At 40.2% G+C, this 18,676-nt stretch overlaps 1 protein-coding gene across 1 annotated transcript in view; it reads right to left on the bottom strand.

Moving 5' to 3' along the window:
• The window catches only part of DNAH6 (dynein axonemal heavy chain 6), a 319,440-nt gene that overhangs the window by 127,688 nt on the left and 173,076 nt on the right, over positions 1-18,676 (bottom strand). Inside the window, exons 46-51 of the mRNA XM_066267533.1 lie at positions 15,131-15,362; positions 14,239-14,391; positions 12,019-12,159; positions 9,944-10,186; positions 7,260-7,427; positions 6,515-6,750 (exon numbers count right to left, since the gene is read on the bottom strand). Of these exons, the coding sequence (XP_066123630.1) occupies positions 6,515-6,750; positions 7,260-7,427; positions 9,944-10,186; positions 12,019-12,159; positions 14,239-14,391; positions 15,131-15,362 (1,173 nt within the window). The remainder of the gene's footprint in view (positions 1-6,514; positions 6,751-7,259; positions 7,428-9,943; positions 10,187-12,018; positions 12,160-14,238; positions 14,392-15,130; positions 15,363-18,676) is intronic.

The raw sequence follows: 18,676 nt of genomic DNA, 5'->3' as shown, positions 1-18,676 counted from the left end.
TGTCTTGTAGGGAAAAACTTTATACCTTCCATCATCTAGCACAGTGGTCCCCAAACTTTTCTGGGCCGTGAACCAGTTTAATGTCAGAAAATATTTTCATGGGCCGGCCTTTAGGGTGGGATGGATAAATGCACAAAATAAAGTTATGTGACTGGCATAAAAACTGTGGTATTTTTGAGAGACCTGAAGATGGCAGTGGAGTAGGCAGACGCACGGACTCCCAGTTGACACCACCGAACTGGATTATAAACTAATTTATGAACAATCAGTGTGAAAAACCAAATCTAAACTACAAGAACAGCTCTCAAAAACCAAGGAGCAAAGAAGAAGCCACAACAAACCTGGTAGGGAGCGCCTGAATCTCTCCTGATTACAGGAACAGAGTGGGGGTGTGAGGCTGGGCTCTCACTCCAAGGAAAAGAGCAGTAAATACTGCTCACAGCCACTTGCCTGGCGACCAGGAAATGAGGTGTGTTGAAAGAGCCCACTTGTCTTCCAAAAAGAAAGGAAAGAGAGAGAGACGGATGGTGAGGGGGAGAGGAATATAGGTGATGACATAAAGAGCTGACTCATTCAGTGCTGGAGGCGGCCATAACTGGGGGAGGGGCTGATTCTTTCACAAAGCAAAATACAAAAGTACTTCCAGGTCACAGAGATACAGACATCTCTCCAGCTCCAATCAGCGCAACAAGACACAGCTGAAAACAAGAAGTGGGGAGGAGGGGCAGTAACTCAGGTGTCCATGGAGATTTGAGATACACCTCCCCCTACTGAAGCTGAGAAAGCAACCCACCCCCAGAGAGATTAACTGGCAGAAGAGGACTTCAGAGCCTCAGGTCCCACCCACCACATTCCTGGAAACAGTTTCAAATAAACCCCCTGCGGAAATCAGCAAACAAGACAATCACCTGTTAAAAAAACAAACAAATCAAGACTTCAAAGCTGCCCAAATCCGAAAGTGGATTACAGATAATAGCTGATACCAACCCAAGAAGACCTAGAAACAACACAAGAAAAGACTGGAGGCAGACAATACCAAGCCTAGACTCAACCAGCTCTACAAAGAAAACACCCAGACACACAGACACAATGAGAAGACAAAGAAGTGCAATCCAAATGAAACCACAAGAGAGACCTTCAGGAGATGAACTGAGTGATATGGAAATAATCAAACTTCCAGATGCGGAGTTCAAAATAATGATTATAAGGATGCTTAGGGATCTTAGAACAACAATGGATGGTCATCACGAACACCTAAATAAAGAAATAGTAAGTATAAAAAAGGATATTAAAATATTAAAAAAGAATCAGTCAGAAATGACAAATACAATATCAGAAATGAAGACCACAATGGAAGGAATTAAAAACAGGATGGATAGAGCTGAGGATCGAATCAGTGAGTTGGAGGACAACTGGAATGAAGGCATGAAAGCAGAAAAGAAAAGAGAAAAGAGACTCAAAAAGTCTGAGAAAACTCTTAGAGAGATCTGTGACAACATAAAGAGAAATAACATCCGCATCATAGGGGTTCCTGAAGAAGAAGAGAAAGAACAAGGGATAGAGGCTTTATTCAATCATATCATAACTGAAAAACTTCCCTAAATTAATGCAGGAGAAACACTCAAAATTTCAAGAAGCACAGAGAACTCCACTAAAAAGAAACCCAAAGAAACCTACACCAAGACACATCATAATTAAAATACCAAAGCTAAGCAATAAAGAGAAAATATTAAAAGCTATGAGAGAAAAAAAGGCTATCACCTACAAAGGAGCCCTATAAGAATGACATCAGACTTCTCAACAGAAACACTTGAAACCAGAAGGAAATGGCAAGAAATATTCAAAGTAATGCAGAACAAGAACCTACAACCAAGACTACTTTATCCAGCAAGGCTATCATTTAAAATTAAGGAGAAATAAAAAGTTTCCTAGACAAAAAACAACTCAAGGAATTCATTACAACCAAACCAGTGCTGCAGGGAATGTTAAGGGGCATGGTGTAAACAGATCAAAGTGGGGAAAAAATATAGAAAAAGAGGATTACAGCTTTAAAGAAGAAAATGGCAATAAACAACTACATATCAATAATAACCTTAAATGTAAATGGAATAAATGATCCAATCAAAAGACATAGGGTAGCTGCATGGATAAGAAAACAGGATCCGTACATATGCTATCTACAAGAGACACACCTTAAAACAAAAGATGCACACAGGTTGAAGGTAAAAGGATGGAAAAAAACATTTCATGCAAATGAAAATGAAAAAGAAGTTGGGGTAGCAATACTTATATCAGACAAAATGGACTTTAAAACAAAGAATATAGTAAGAGATAAAGAAGGCCACTAAATAATGATAAAGGGAGTAATCCAACTGGAAGATATAACTATTATAAATAACTACGCACCTAATATAGCAGAACCTAAATATATAAAGCAGACTTTGATGGATATAAAGAGCAAGATCAACAGCAACACTATAATAGTAGGGGATTTTAATACTCCACTAACATCACTAGATAGATCTTCAAGAAAGAAAATTAACAAAGAAACAGCAGACTTAAAGGACATAGTAGATCAACTCGATTTAATAGATATCTACAGAACCTTTCACCCTAAAGCAGCAGAATATACATTCTTTTCAAGTACTCATGGTACATTCTCTAGTATAGACCACATGTCAGGGCACAAAAGTGGTCTCAACAAATTTAAGAAGATTGAAATCATATCAAACACTTTCTCTGATCACAATGGCATGAAACTAGAAATCAACCACAACAGAAAAGCTCAAAAATTCTTAAACACATGGAAATTAAATAGCAGGTTGTTAAATAACGAATGGATTAAGAATGAGATCAAAGAAGAAATAAAAAAATTCCTAGAAACGAATGATAATGAGCATACAACAACTCAAAATTTATGGGACACAGCAAAAGCAGTACTAAGAGGGAAGTTCATAGCACTACTGGCACACTTTAAGAAGCTAAAACAAGCTCAAATAAACATCTTAACCCTGCATCTAAAAGAACTAGAAAAAGAACAGCAAGTAAAGCCAAAATGTAGTAGAAGAAAGGAAATAATAAAGATCAGAGCAGAAATAAATGACATAGAGACTAAAGAAACAATACAGAGGATCAATGAAACTAGGAGCTGGTTTTTTGAAAAGGTAAACAAGATTGATGAACCTTTAACTAGACTCACCAAGAAAAAGAGAGAGAGGACTCAAATAAATAAAATTAGAAATGAGAGGGGAGAAATAACAACTGACACAACAGAAATACAAAGTATTGTAAGAAAATACTATGAAGAACTGTATGCCAAAAAACTAGACAACCTAGATGAAATGGACAAATTCCTTGAAACATACAATCTTCCAAAAATCAATCTGGAAGAATCAGAAAACCTAAACAGACCAATTACAACAAATGAGATCGAAACAGTTATTAAAAATTCCCAACAAAGAAAAGTCCTGGGCCAAATGGCTTCACAACGGAATTCTACCAAATATTCAAAGAAGAACTAACTCCTATCCTTCTCAAGCTATTTCAAAAACTTCAAGAGGAAGGAAGACTTCCAAGCTCCTTTTATGAGGCGAGCATAATTCTGATTCCAAAACCAAGCAAAGACAACACAAAGAAAGAAAATTATAGGCCAATATCCCTGATGAACTTAGATGCAAAAATCCTCAACAAAATATTAGCAAACCAGATCCAACAATATATGGAAAAGATCATACACCATGATCAAGTGGGATTTATTCTGGGGAGGCAAGGCTGGTACAATATTTGCAAATCTATCAGTTATTCATCACATAAACAAAAGGAAGGAGAAAAACCATTTGATAAAATCATAGCACCCATTCATGATCAAAACTCTCAGCAAAGTGGGAATACAGGGAACATACCTCAACATAATAAAAGCCATCTACGACAAACCCACAGCCAACATCATACTCAATGGGCAAAAATTAAAAGCAATCCCCTTAAGATCATGAACAACAAGGCAGGGGTGCCCCCTTTCACCACTCTTATTCAACATAGTCCTGGAAGTCCTAGCCACAGCAATCAGACAAGAAGAAGAAATAAAAGGCATCCAAATTGGAAAAGAAGAAGTAAAGCTATCATTATTTGCAGATGATATGATATTGTATATAGAAAATCCTAAAGTCTCAGTAAAAAAACTACTGGACCTGATAGATCAATTCAGCAAGGTGGCAGGATATAAAATTAATACTCAGAAATCAGAGGCATTTTTATACACCAACAATGAACTGTCAAAAAGAGAAATTAAGGAAACAATCCCCTTCACTATTACAACCAAAAAAATGAAGTAACTAGGAGTACATTTAACCAAGGAGACTAAATACTTGTACTTGAAAAATTATAAAACATTGATTGATAAAAGAAATCAAGGAAGATACAAAGAAGCGGAAGCATATACCATGCTCATGGTTAGGAAGAATAAACATCATTAAAATGTCTATATTACCCAAAGTAATTTATAAATTCAATGCAATACCAATTAAAATATCAATGACATACTTTAAAGATATAGATCACATATTCCAAAAATTTATATGGAACCAAAAAGAACACGAATAGCCTCAGCAATCTTAAAAAAGAAGAATAAAGAGGGAGGTATCACACTTCCGGACATCAAGCTATTCTACAAGGCCATTGTACTCAAAAAAGCCTGGTACTGGCATAAGAACAGGCATATAGATCAATGGAACAGAATGGAGAACCCAGAAATAAACCCACAGCTCTATGGACAACTGATATTTGACAAAGGAGGTAAGGAAATGCAATGAAGTAAGGACAGCCTCTTCAACAAATGGTGTTGGGAAAATTGGACAGCAACCTGCAAAAAAATGAAACTAGACCACCAACTTACACCATTCAGAAAAATAAACTCAAAATGGATAAAAAGACTTAAATGTAAGGCATGAAACGATAAGCATCTTAGAAGAAAACATAGGCAGTAAGCTCTCTGACATCTCTCACAGCGATATATTTGCTGATTTATCTCCACGGGCAAGTGAAATAAAATACAGGATAAACAAATGGGACTATATCAAACTAAAAAGCTTTTGCACAGCCAAAGACAGTAAGAACAGAATAAAAAGACAAACTACACAATGGGAGAACATATTTGACAGTACATCTGATAAGGGGTTAATAACCAAAATTTATAAAGAACTTGTAAATCTCAACACCAGAAAGACAAACAATCCAATCCAAAAATGGGCAAAAGAAATGAATAGACACTTCTCCAAGGAGGACATACAGATGGCCAATAGGCATATGAAAAAATGCTCAACATCACTAATCATTAGAGAAATGTAAATTAAAACCACACGAGATATCACCTCACACCAGTCAGAATGGCGCTCATCAACAAAACAACACAGAATAAGTGCTGGCGAGGATGTGGAGAAAAGGGAACCCTCCTGCACTGCTGGTGGGAATGCAGACTGGTGCAGCCTCTGTGGAATACAGTATGGAGATTCCTCAAAAAACTGAAAATCGAACTGCCTTTTGACCCAGCCATCCCACTTTTAGGAATATACCCCAAGGACACTATAGAACGGTTCCAGAAGGTGAAATGCACCCCCATGTTTATAGCAGCATTGTTCACAATAGCGAAGATCTGGAAACAGCTCAAGTGTCCATCAGAGGACGAGTGGATTAAAAAGCTTTGGTACATATATACCATGGAATACTACTACTCAGCCATAAGAAATGATAACATCGTATCATTTACAATAACATGGATGGACCTTGATAACATTATATGGAGTGAAATTAGTAAATCAGAAAAAACTAAGAACTATATGAACCCATGCATAGATGGGACATAAAAATGAGACTCAGAGACATGAACAAGAATGTGATGGTAACAGGGAGTGGGGTGGAGAGGTGGGGAGGGGCGAGGAAGGAGAGGGAGGGAGTGGGGGGAGGGGCACAAAGAAAACCAGATAGAAAGTGACAGAGGACAATTTGACTTTGAGTGAGGGATATGCAGCATAATCAAAGGTCAAAATAATCTGGAGATGTTTTCTCAGAACATATGTACCCTGATTTATCAATGTCACTGCATTAAAATTAATAAGAATAAGATAAAAAAACTGTGGTATTTAAAAATATAATTGTTGAACTTATGAGACAAGCATCAAGAGTGAGTCTTAGATGGATGTAACAGAGAGAATCTGGTCATTTTTTAAAAATAAAACATCGTTCAGACTTAAATATAAATAAAACAGAAATAATGTAAGTTATTTATTCTTTCTCTGCAGACCGGTACCAAATGGCCCATGGACCAGTACCGGTTCATGGCCCGGGGGTCGGGGACCACTGATCTAGCACAAAACAGATGTTAAAAAAAATACTTGCTGAATCTATTTGTTGAATGACTGATCAAATCAATGTGAGGGTAAAGAAGAGATCGGAAATAGAAAAAAACAGCAAAGAAATTTTCATCTGGTGTTTTGGTAACACACAATTCTGGATTACTCACTTGGCATTCAAGAGAATGGAAATTGCTTCCATAACAGTCATGACCAGATCTGGGGGCTTTGTAAAAACTCTGATTTCAGATATATCTGCTTTGTCTAAGGAGTCCAGCGCTTTGTTGGCAGCATCGAGTGCAGGGAGAGCTTCTTCTAGGTCTCTTTGAGCGTCGTCAGCTATTGCTTGGGTTTCTTCAGCTTTCACTTTTGCTATTGCTTCATCTTCTTGCACTACATGACGAACCTAACCATTGAAACAAGACTGCTTAAGTGGTCTCAATACTTGGATTTCAGTACTTAAAAACAAATATGACCCAATAAAAACAATTATGACCCAATAATAATGGGTCATATTTGCTCTTTTGGATTATACCCAAGATGAAAGAGAATTAGCTATACTGAATTTTACCCTCTCCTTTGTCCATCTCCTATTATGTTGATAGACTGATGGAGACAAAGTTATTAGAATAAACAGTTCCTTCTAGGAGAAAAATAAGGGCTTTATATTTGTAGGTAGCACTTTTCTCACAACTATCTCTGTGCCATTCTGAGTTTACTTATTTTCAGGGAGAGAAGCAGAGTGATGTATTGATAGGAAATTGTTTACAACTTAAATGCATTGCTAAATTTATCTACCCCTTAACTATTTTAACAATATATGACATTTAAAAAATTTAATCATTTGCTCCTGTACATATGTGATCAGTTGGTGATCAAAGTTTTCCCACCCACAATGTCAGGTACTCTGTGTACCTGATCAGCGCTTTCTTGATCCACTGCCAATTTGTCCATCAGGGCTTCCACATCTTGTGATTTTGTTAAAAGGATGGGTTCTAAAGCTGAGAGATCTAATTTCATCTTATCTACTAGTAGGTTTGTTTCTAAAAGCTTGGTGAGACCATTCTTCACCCGATCACATGCCTAGATGACAATGAAAATATTTATTATAATTAGTATTATAAACTGTAAGTTTACCAGCATCTCTTCCTCATGTAGTAGAATTTTACATATACAGAAATAGTAAATCAGTTTGTAATACTTAAAATTATGAATGTAAAGAAATCTTCAGGGAACAGAACTTTAGAAAATGGCCATGACATTCACCATGGTAGGTCTGGACCCATGCCCCTGGCCCTAGGAGCGGGACATCAGTGGACTGCAGGCTCACTGAGGGCCCACACTGTATTATTTTCATTTTTTGTGATAGCTTGGTAGCATGTTGAACAAAGAGGGATAAGTACAGATAGAAATTTCTGGAGGCTACATCTCTGAGAGTTGTGATAAAAGAAAAATTCCAGGATGTCCTAAATTAAATATAGCAGATTGGGGGAGGGATGAGAGGAAGAGACAAGGAAAGTTAATCAGTTCGTAGCCATGGCCTCTAAACTAACAAGACTGCTCATATTCCTGGATGTATGTTGAAACTTTTGATCATTATCAGTGTGGCTATTTCAGTGATTATCTAACTAACCACCAAGCACCAGCCTATCTTGCTTATGCATGAACATTCTGCACTGTTGCCCACAACCAATTCAAAAACATAAATACTTTTTTTAATTTATTTTTATTTTTTATTTAAAGTGAGAGCAGGGGGGATAGAATGACAGACTCCCACATGTGCCTTGACCAGGATCTACCTAGCAACCCCCATCTGGGGCCGATGCTCTGTCCATCTGGAGCCATGCTCACAACTGAGCTGTTTTTAGCACCTGAGGTGGAGGCTCAACAAAGACATCCTTAGCATCTGGGGTTAACATGCTCAAACCAATTGAGCCATGGCAGCAGGAGGGGAAAAGAGACAGATAGATATAGAGATAGAGATAGATAGAGATAGAGATAGAGAGAAGGAGAATGAGAAGGGGGATGGGAGGGGGAAGGGAGGAGAAGCAGATGGTCTCTTCTCCTGTGGGCACGCACTGGGAATCACAGTTGGGACTTCTACACGCTGGGTCAATGCTCTACCACTGAGCCAACAGGCCAGGGCCAAATATTTCTCTCTTTTTTAAAGATTTTATTTTTATTCGTTTTAGAGAGGAGAGAGAGAGAAAGAGAGAGAAGGTGGAGGAGCAAGAAGCATCAATTTTTTGATGCTTGTGCCTTGACATATGTGCCTTGACAGACAAGTCCAGGGTTTTGAACTGGTGACCTCAGCATTCCAGGTCAACACTTTATCCACTGTGTCACCACAGGTCAGGCCCAAACACTTCTCGATGAATATTCAGCTATGCCGAACCCTTCCAGCTTCACCTTCCTCCAAACCCTAATATAAATTCATTCAAAATAACCTGCATTTTCCTTCCCAAACTCATTGTATAAAAGAGCTGCTCAGCCCCAGGCAGCGAACGTGTCTTTTCAATCTAGGCTTGCTGCCTGCCAGAGGCTCAGTCTGCGCGTCTCAGGACCCTGTCATTTTCTGGCCAGCATGTGCTTAATAAACCCTTTCTCTAAGATAACTTTCAGCATTGAAGGTTTCTTGTTTCTGTTTTGTTTTTAACACTTGTTTCCTCAGGATGGTCAGCAGGGCTGAGAATGCCCAGGGCGATGGTGTCCTGGGTACTTCACTTTGATTGGTGTCCTAAACCTTACTTCTCAGTGGTGGGAAACCACTTTAACTAGGACCAAAGGGGGTGGTATCAGGTAGGGAAGGCACCCAGGAATAATGTTTTTGAAGGCACGTCAGAAAGCTTGGTTCAAATTGGCAGGTTTCAAAACCATCTGTCTAGTTCTTTTACATTTACCAGGTAAAAATCCATAGAAAACCATTTAAAATATATAAATGGCAAAGGCTTCCATTTTTACTGTGTCGAAAATTTTCAGTCATACAGCCTGATGATGATGATGATGGTGATGGCAGTCACTATTTTCTGAGTACCTCATATGCATTAGGTCATATACCAAGCATTTCATAGTTTTATTTAAATTTCACAGTAGTCCAAGAGATAAATATAGATACTTTAACCTTATTTTCTACTACGACTCAGAGAATTTATAAAATGTGCTCAAGGTTGTGTAGGAAGAAAGAAGCAGAGTGTAGGTTGTACAAAATCTTCATGACATCAAAGCCTTTGCTCTTAATGGAAACAGTTGGCACGTTAGACCACCAGAACCCATCTCTGTGGTTAACACAGTATTCTTCTCCTTATTAAATACTGCAGAGATGACTGGTTCTCAGTTTAACTTTGTTGCTGTTACAGTGTCCACATCATTCTTCTGAGTCAATGACACTTATGTAAATGATAGAAGACAAACTACAAACATCAAGGAAGGGAAGATCTGTGTACCGACAGCGTGAAACCCTTTTCTGTCACATTGCAGGTTGTCAAAGACACACGTCAGGATGGAGAGGGCTCTGGCAGGAGAGATGGCACACAGATCTTCCACTCATCCTGAGTTCAAGCAATAAAAACATTTTTTTAAATTCATAATATTAAACTTACTGAAACTAACTGCTTCCTTTTATTAGTGAGCATAGTCAGGTAAAGATTGATGAGTTCCAGGTAGGAGGTGGGTGTCGTGTAGTACCGTCTCCGGAGCTCCGCGTAGTACTGCTCTGCCATAGCAGAGACGCTTAGGTGGACGTTCACACACATGAGGGAGAGCTTTTCCTTCAGATCCTCATTTCCAGCATCAACATTTGAGAAAAATGTCTTTGATACAGAAAGCAGTGCTTCTCTGGGCCACTGTAAATAAAGATACAATCAGGAAAATCTGTTACTCATTTTCATAATATCTAATTTAACAAATAAGAAAAATGTGACTCTCTGGAACTTTTCCTAACCTTATCCCCCTTATCACCTAGTTAATTCTTACTCATGTCGGTGATGTTTAATGAACTGAGGGCTGTGTTCATTAGAGGGGGTCTGGTCTGCATTTGCTGTCCTCAGCACAGTGTCTGGCACACAGAAATTGTTCCATACCTATTTGTTGACTAATGAATACATGACTAGCTGTCTCTGGGATAATTCCATGAATAAAATCACATATATTGTGAGGGCCTTCTGTGCTCACTCTGTTTATTATGCAGTTTGGACTTCAGGTCTTATTACAATCACTGCCTTGTTCACTTCAACTCCTTTGCTCCTCTCAGTTTTTTTAGCTCACTTGAGCCTTAGTCAAATGCAACTTTCTATTACCTCGTGCCTGTGACTGTGAGGCTGTGCACGGCCAGAGTGAAACACAACCATGCTGACTGGCCTCACTTTAAATTCATGGCAACTAGCTGGAGCGGGTTCTGAGTGAAGCATTCGAAATGCTTCTACATTTTCGAATGCATCTTTAATGTCCTCTCCTAAGGGACTATTTACACTCTATACCATGTTCTCAGACTGTTAACACTTTCTCTCTCCTCTTCATTATCAGCTGAGGACCTTGCTTCCCACATCACTCACAGAAACACACACGCACACACATAAAAGCAACAATGAAAGGGAACTTCGTGGGCTCCCACCCACACATCTTCCCATCTACCTGCATCTGCGCCCATATTCTCTGCCTTCCTTCCTGGTGCTCTGGGCTAAGTTGTGCCTGCTCCATGTCCAAGTCAGCCCCTTCACTAACGACTCGATTCCATCCCTCCTGTCTGCTCATTGACGTTGGTCCTGCAATGCTTAGCTCTGTCGGCTGCACCATCAACATGTTTCTTTTTTCTGGATCATTCCCATCAGCACACACATGTGCTGTTTGTGTTTCTCACTTTCTCCTCATCACACCCCCCCAGCTATTACCCATCTCCTGGTGTTCCTTTGGGGCAAAACTTCTTGAAAGAGGTAGCAGTAGTCCCCCTTATCCATAGGGAATACCTTCTAAGGCCCCATGGATGCCTAAAACTGTGAACTGTACTGGACCCTGTACATACTATGTTTTTTTCCCTTAAACACACATACCTTTCACTTCAAGGAAGCACTTTAATGGTTCTTCTTTGGCATTCTGAACTGCCAGTATCACCACTATTGTGATTTGGGGCCATTATTAAATAAAATAAGGGTGACTTGAACAAAAGCACCATGATACCATGACAGTAGGTCTGATACCTGAGACAACTACTAAGTGACTAATGGGTGGGTGGGGTACACAGTGTAGAGATGCCGGACAAAGGGACGATTCACATCCTGGGAAGGACAGAGCAGGATGGTGTAAGATTTCATCACGCTACTCAGAATGGCAGGCAATTTAAAACTTACAAATAATTTACTTCTGGAATTTTCCATTTAATATTTTTGGACAGAGGTTGACGCTGGGTAACTGAGACCACAGATCTCTCATTCCTTTTTCCTCTTTCTTTTTGAACCTTATCTCCCATCACTCCACTGAAACAGCTCTTGTCAAAATCGTTGTTAATGTCTAGATTGCTAAATTCAATAGTCTCCTCTTCCTTTATAAATTGTTTTGCCTTTGTTTGATAATTGTCATTGTCATCCCTTGCATTTGACTAAATTCCTAGAGGGCTTTAAAGCTCTCCTTTAACATCAAGCAAGTCCAGCTTCTCAGAGAGATAACCAAGGAAGCCACCTACCTGGACAAACCAGTCGATGGTGCAGCAGTTCACAAGGGACGGAAACATCCGGCACCGGGACCGGAAGGCCTCCCCGACGGGGCTCATACAGAGAACAATGTGCAGCTTCTGACGGATTCTGCTAATAAAATATTGAAACACCTGACCAAAAAAAAAGAGAGAGATAATTTTTCAATTTGAAATAGGGTGGAGCAACAATGAAAATAAGTGCTGGCTAATGAACGTGTGTCTACCAGTATCAATTAGAAATGTTAGTGAAATAAACGTGTGAGCTTTTTTGTTAAGCATCCATTCTACTCCCTTTCTCTTATGCAGTCTGGGAAGACTAAAAATGATGTTTTGCAGAATCCTTTGAACCCCAGGTTCTGGATGTGAGGAAGGTCTCCCTACTAGTGCATTTAGGGAGACCCTTTGAATAAGTGGAGAGAGATAGTCATAGAAGGTTTTGCTCTGGGCTAAAAGACCATTGCAGGAGAGCGGGCACAGGGCAACAGTTTTTGCAAGTGCAGAACCTGGCAGAAGTGGCAGAGACCTGGAGCCACTATCTCCAGATGTGGCTCCTATTGGAGGAAGTCGTTGAGAGGATGTGTCTGCTGGCTGACTCATCAGCTGGACCCCTACCCCTGTCCTTAGTATGTTCTGCCCCCTGTACCCACAGTGGGAGCTGTTTCAAGGACAAAGTCTTGAGAGAGTAATGTGTGTTCAGACTATTTTGACAATATATTTGACTGAACCCAGTTAAGGCCTCTGTGAACTTTGAAGATTCTGGTGAGCTGGTGTGGCGATCTACTCATCTTTCAGCTGCTCCAGAGAAAAGCCTTGTATGTAAGTTCCCTTGCTTATTAAACAGGCCACCTGCCAATCTGGAGTGTTCTCCCTCCTTCTGCAGTCTCTCCTTGCTCTCTGTGTACAGGGGCTCATTTCAAATTTCCAGAGCTCCTATCTCAGCTGCTTCCTGATCAGGGGAAGGACGTGTGGCTTCGGAGCCGGCAGCTGAGGCAGCAGCACGCTGACTGGTTTAGTGGCTTCCTGGCTCAGCTGGAATGGTGTGGCAGGGGCAGCAGCTCCCTTGACCACTGACTTTGACAACGTACATTTCATATTCATTCCAAGAAACTCAGCCTGGAAACCCTGTCTTTGGCCCTCCTGATGATTGTGCCCCTTGAATAAAGCTGTTTCTGCTTACTAGCTCAAATAGATCCTGCTGTCTGTACCTAAAAGCCCTGACCTAGCAGTAGAGGAAATTCTCATGAAAGGACCCAGAAGACATGAGGAAGAGTGGCCATCGAATTAAAGAAGGTGCAGAAAGAAAAAGGAGTGGGATAGACAAATAGCAGCATCAGGAAACCAGCACAGGTGTGGAGAACGGAAGGGGGCAGCAGCTGTGTTGAGAGAGAGAGGGGTGAGAGAGAACACACATTTGTTTTAGTTGTGCCATCACCTTGCTGATAAGCAAGGGAGTCAAAGTACTGGACTCCTCAGGCAGGTCACAGAGGGCATGTGAAATAAATGAATATTTGAATAAGGATAAGAGATGCCCTTCAGTTTGGATAAGACTATGACCTTCATGGGGACTAGGGTTTCTGCTTTCCATGGACTTCTCTGGGAGTCTGGTGGACCAATGCTTTGAATACAGGAAATCAAACATCAAGAATTCAAAGGAAACCAATTAACTGAAAAAGAAATTCTATGCACAGACTCCTTAAGGAGAGTTGTGGGCCATTTAAAAAAAGGCTAAAACAGCCCTGGCCGGTTGGCTCAGCGGTAGAGCATCAGCCTAGCGTGTGGAGGACCCAGGTTTGATTCCCGGCCAGGGCACACAGGAGAAGCGCCCATTTGCTTCTCCACCCCTCCGCCGCGCCTTCCTCTCTGTCTCTCTCTTCCCCTCCCGCAGCCAAGGCTCCATTGGAGCAAAGATGGCCCGGGTGCTGGGGATGGCTCCTTGGCCTCTGCCCCAGGCGCTAGAGTGGCTCTGGTCGCAACATGGCGACGCCCAGGATGGGCAGAGCATCGCCCCCTGGTGGGCAGAGCGTGGCCCCATGGTGGGCGTGCCAGGTGGATCCTAGTCGGGCGCATGCGGGAGTCTGTCTGACTGTCTCTCCCTGTTTCCAGCTTCAGAAAAATGCAAAAAAAAAAAAAAAAAAGAATAATAATAATAAAAAAGGCTAAAACAACTTTCTGTTTTACAAAACTGTATATAACCATTCTCACATGTCCTACCTCATCCCTATTCCCCTCAGAAATTCCGACTTCTTTTGCTTTTGGTCTTGTGGCTGCTAAAACCTGCTCCAGTTCATCCTTTTCAAATAAATTAGGCACTTCACCTGAGTTCAAGATGTTGTTTATATCTTCTAGGAACTCTTCCACTACAATCTGTAGAAGAAAGCAGAGTGATTGTTATAAATCATTCAACCATTTCACATTTATTACATGTAAATTATAAAGCAAATATTTAATTCAAATTCAGGTTCAGCTAGTTTTATCTTTAAGAGAAGATGATCTTAAAAATTAGATTCTTAATATTCTAACATAGTAGTACACTGATTTTTCCTTTTCCTTCCTCTTGTGATTCTTTCTTTTTCTTTTCCAAGTGAGAGGAGGGGAGATAGAAAGGCAGACTCCTGCATGAGCCCTGACCAGGATCCACCCAGCAACCCCGTCTGGGGCCAACTCTCTGCTTACCTGGGGCTGTGCTTGCAATTGAACTATTTGTAGTGCCTGAGGCAGCAGCTCCTCAGTGCCTGAAGCCAGTGCACTTGAACCAATTGAGCCATGGCTGTGTGAGGGGAAGAGAAAGAGAGAGAGAGAGAGAGAGAGAGAGAGAGAGAGAGAGAGAGAGGTGGGGGGGGAGGGGAGTAGGGGAGAGTGAGGGGTTGAGAAGCAGATGGGTGCTTCTCCTGTGTGCCCTGACTGGGAATTGAACCTGGGATGTCTGTACACTGGGCTGACACTCTATCCACTGAGCCACCGGCCAGGGCCTAAAAGTCTTTTTCAAGATTCAAGAAATTGATTATCAGAGGGAACAAGTCCCTGAACTGCATCATATAAATTACATACATGGCTGTAACATCATGTTCTCTTGTTCTTACACTTTGGTTACTGAAGTGTGTACCTGTGTGTCTGTGAAGAGGAAAACCATATTCCTGTCTTCAATACCAGCCAGTTTGTACAGCTTCCTCAGGTCTTCATGAAAACTTTCATAATTATACCCCCGACTCAGTTCAATCTGCAAACATTTGTAACCACATATGTGAGCAGCAAGTCTGGTGAGAGACTGTTTGCCGGTGCCTCCTACCCCGACGAGCAGGGCGTTGCCTCTTTCCTGACGAATCATGCGGGCAATTCTGTAGGAAGCAAAGCAGAGAAAGATTTATTTCAAGTGTACAGATGTGGCTTCTTCTCAGAGGGTCCGCCACACTATGGAAGTCTGGTGGCCAACCGAGTGTCATCCCTGAGCAAAAGACCATGGGGAAGAGAGGGTGAGTGTGAGAAGTACTGCTGGGTTCCTTATAGCCATCTCTCCTCCATTTCCAATAGGCCAGGGGTCGGGAACCTTTCTGGCTGAGAGAGCCATGAACACCACATATTTGAAAATGTAATTCCCTGAGAGCCATACAGCGACCAGTGTACGTTATACATTATCCAATAAAAATTTGGTGCTGTCCTGGAGGACAGCTGTGATTGGCTCCAGCCACCCACAACCATGAATATGAGTAGTAATATGAATGGATTGTAATACATGAGAATGTTTTATATTTTTAACGTTATTATTTTTTTTATTAAAGATTTGTCTGCAAGTGAGATGCAGCCATCAAAAAAGCCACATCTAGCTCACGAGCCATAGGTTCCCAACCCCTGCAATAGGCTGTTAGTTGGCCTGGGTGCAGATGTAGAATACAGTAAAATCTTTTTTCCCCTTCTTCAAGATGTGAAGGAATTTGTCAGGACCCTGGCTAATCTAGGCCACTGCTTATCTTAACTATTATATTGACAAGCCCAGACCTCCATTTATAGGGACAAGCAAGGATAAAAATCATTTAACCTAGGTCGGAAAAGACACTTCAGTTCAGGAGAGAGCAACAGAAAAAATATAAAATGGATTTACTATATTACCAAAATTATAAAAGTTTTCTGATTCATGTTAACAATCAGAATTGAAAAAGCATTGCAACCATAATATTAAAGTGAGTATTCAGAAAGGGTAAATCCCAGTTCAGAAAAAATACTGTTGAAAAAAATGTGACTACCAAACTGAAAACCTCAGCTGAAGATGGACCTCGTAAAGGGATACCGTAGAAAACTGAATAGGGAAAGTAGAAAACAGACTCGATGAATTTACCCAGAACTCAGAGAAAAAAGACAATGATACTAAAATGACAAGAGGAAATATAAGATAAGGAGGATAGATCTGCAAGAGATGCATGAGATCCCAGTGGCCACACAGTAGGAATTGCAGGAGAGACAAGAGGGGATAGAACTGTTACAACAATGATTGAAACAAGACAAAAAAGATCAGAGCTGAGCCCACAGATCTGAAGATGTCACTGAGGGTCAGGGACAAAACAAAACAAAACAAAACAAAGAGGAGAGTCAAAACACTAAATATTTTCTAGAAAATAAATAATTATAAAATAAAATAAAATATGTGTGTGTAGGTATATGTATTTATACATACTTGCATTTATTTCATATATGTAAACATATATACAGTACAAATCTATATTCCAAGGAGCCATCCCCAGCGCCCGGGCCATCTTTGCTCCAATGGAGCCTCGGCTGCGGGAGGGGAAGAGAGAGACAGAGAGGAAGGAGAGGGGGAGGGGTGGAGAAGCAGATGGGCGCCTCTCCTGTGTGCCCTGGCCGGCATCATACAATTTTAACAGTGGTTGTCTCTGGGTGAGGAGGTGGAATTCTAAATACAGTTTTTCTAAATTTTCTGTAATGAGTATATTTAAATTAGAAAAGTAATCACTATTTTTAAAAGAAAACAAAGTAGATATATTTCTCCCTTGTAGAAAATGTAAAGACATCTTCTGTATGCAACAGTTATATCATTAAAAAGATCTTGGTAATGTGAATTTTTATAAATAAAATTATATTTATATAAAAGGAGACAAACATGTCATTCCTTATTCTAAAAGTATACTTTTACCGAATCATCTATATTGAAGTAATCAACTTCTAGAGACCTTAAAAACTGAATCAGAGAACATTGATAAATAGTTCTATGAGCCACCACCTTTGATAGCAGGGGATGGGGTAGGAGTAGCATAGTTTGAGCACAGAATGGGGAGTCTATATAAGGACTCACTAGAAAGTGCTCCTCCAGGACAGGGAACAGAGTCCTAGGTCATTATTCAGGATCTTCTAAACTAAGAATCAAACATTCAAATGTGTCTTCTCTAGTTTCACACCCTCCTGCCCGTCAGTCGCCTACTCTCTCTCTCACTGGCTGCCTAGATGACATTGTTTTGTTTAGAACAGGTGTCAGTGAACAATGGCTGTTTTTAGATTTTTTAAAAAAATTTTATATATATTGATTTTAGAGATACTGGAAGGGGGAGAAAGAGAGAGAGAGAGAGAGAGAGAGAGAGAGAAACATCAATCTGTTCCTGTATGTGCCCTGACTGGGGATCGAACCGGCACCGTCTGTGCTTTGGGTTGATGCTCTAACCAACTGAGCTTTCCGGCCAGGGCTAATTTTTAGATTTTTAAATGGTTGACAAAAAAAAATAAATAAGTAGTATTTTATGATATGTGAAAATCAGCATTGAATATGATATGTGAAAATATATGACATTTTAATATTAGTGTCCATTGATACAGTTTTACTGGAACACAGCCATGCGCATTCACTTACTGAAGGTGGCTGATTTGTGTTAGAATGAGAGTTGAGAAATTGCAACAGGTATTTCATGACCTGCAGAGCCTAAAACATTTACCATCTGGCTCTCTACAAAAGCCTTTGTATCCTTGGCTACCACCTCCCTAAAGTAGCTCACAGACACCATTTTCATTGCTCATCGCAATGTACATCTCATGGAAGATACTTCAGGTCATCTGTTTGCTCATTTCTCTTCAGCTGTCTTTATGAGTATAAATTGATGGTGGAATAGACATGCAACAAAGTTTTGTTTTGTTCTCCACAAAGCACTAGTGTCTGCCTTGGATGAAAGACTGAATATTATTAAAATCTTGTACTTTATGTTACTCTTTGCTTGTTTCATTTACATAATATTAGTTTGTTATTTCCATCTGAGATTACTGAAACAAGCGATTTGTCCATTCTGCTTCCCAGTTTAATTTTTTCTGTCCACCTACGTATACGGGTGGATAGAACACTCCCCCCCTTAAGAGTCTTCCAAAGTTACATTTTCTCTACTGTAGGAGAAGATGGCTCTCCTAAGGAATGCCTTATATTTTAATAGAGAGGTCATTCTATCACCTTGTAACGTGGTGACAACTTTAGGGCATGTAATGTGTAAATGGCCTGGTGCAAAGTGTTCTTTGAAAGCACAGGCCTCAAGTAAAAAAAATTTTTTTTTCTCAGTTGGAAAGGCTTTTTATCCAGTTATCCTCTGTGGGGTGTGTGTGTGTAGGGGAAATAAAATGTTATCAACAAATATAAATGTAGTGTCTGCTAAATTATTGGATATTT

Source organism: Saccopteryx bilineata, chromosome 3 (assembly GCF_036850765.1).
Source record: "Saccopteryx bilineata isolate mSacBil1 chromosome 3, mSacBil1_pri_phased_curated, whole genome shotgun sequence".
In the NCBI taxonomy this organism is placed as follows: Eukaryota; Metazoa; Chordata; class Mammalia; order Chiroptera; family Emballonuridae; genus Saccopteryx; species Saccopteryx bilineata.
Note: the sequence above shows the minus strand (reverse complement) of the source record. Positions and strands in the feature narration are given on the sequence as shown.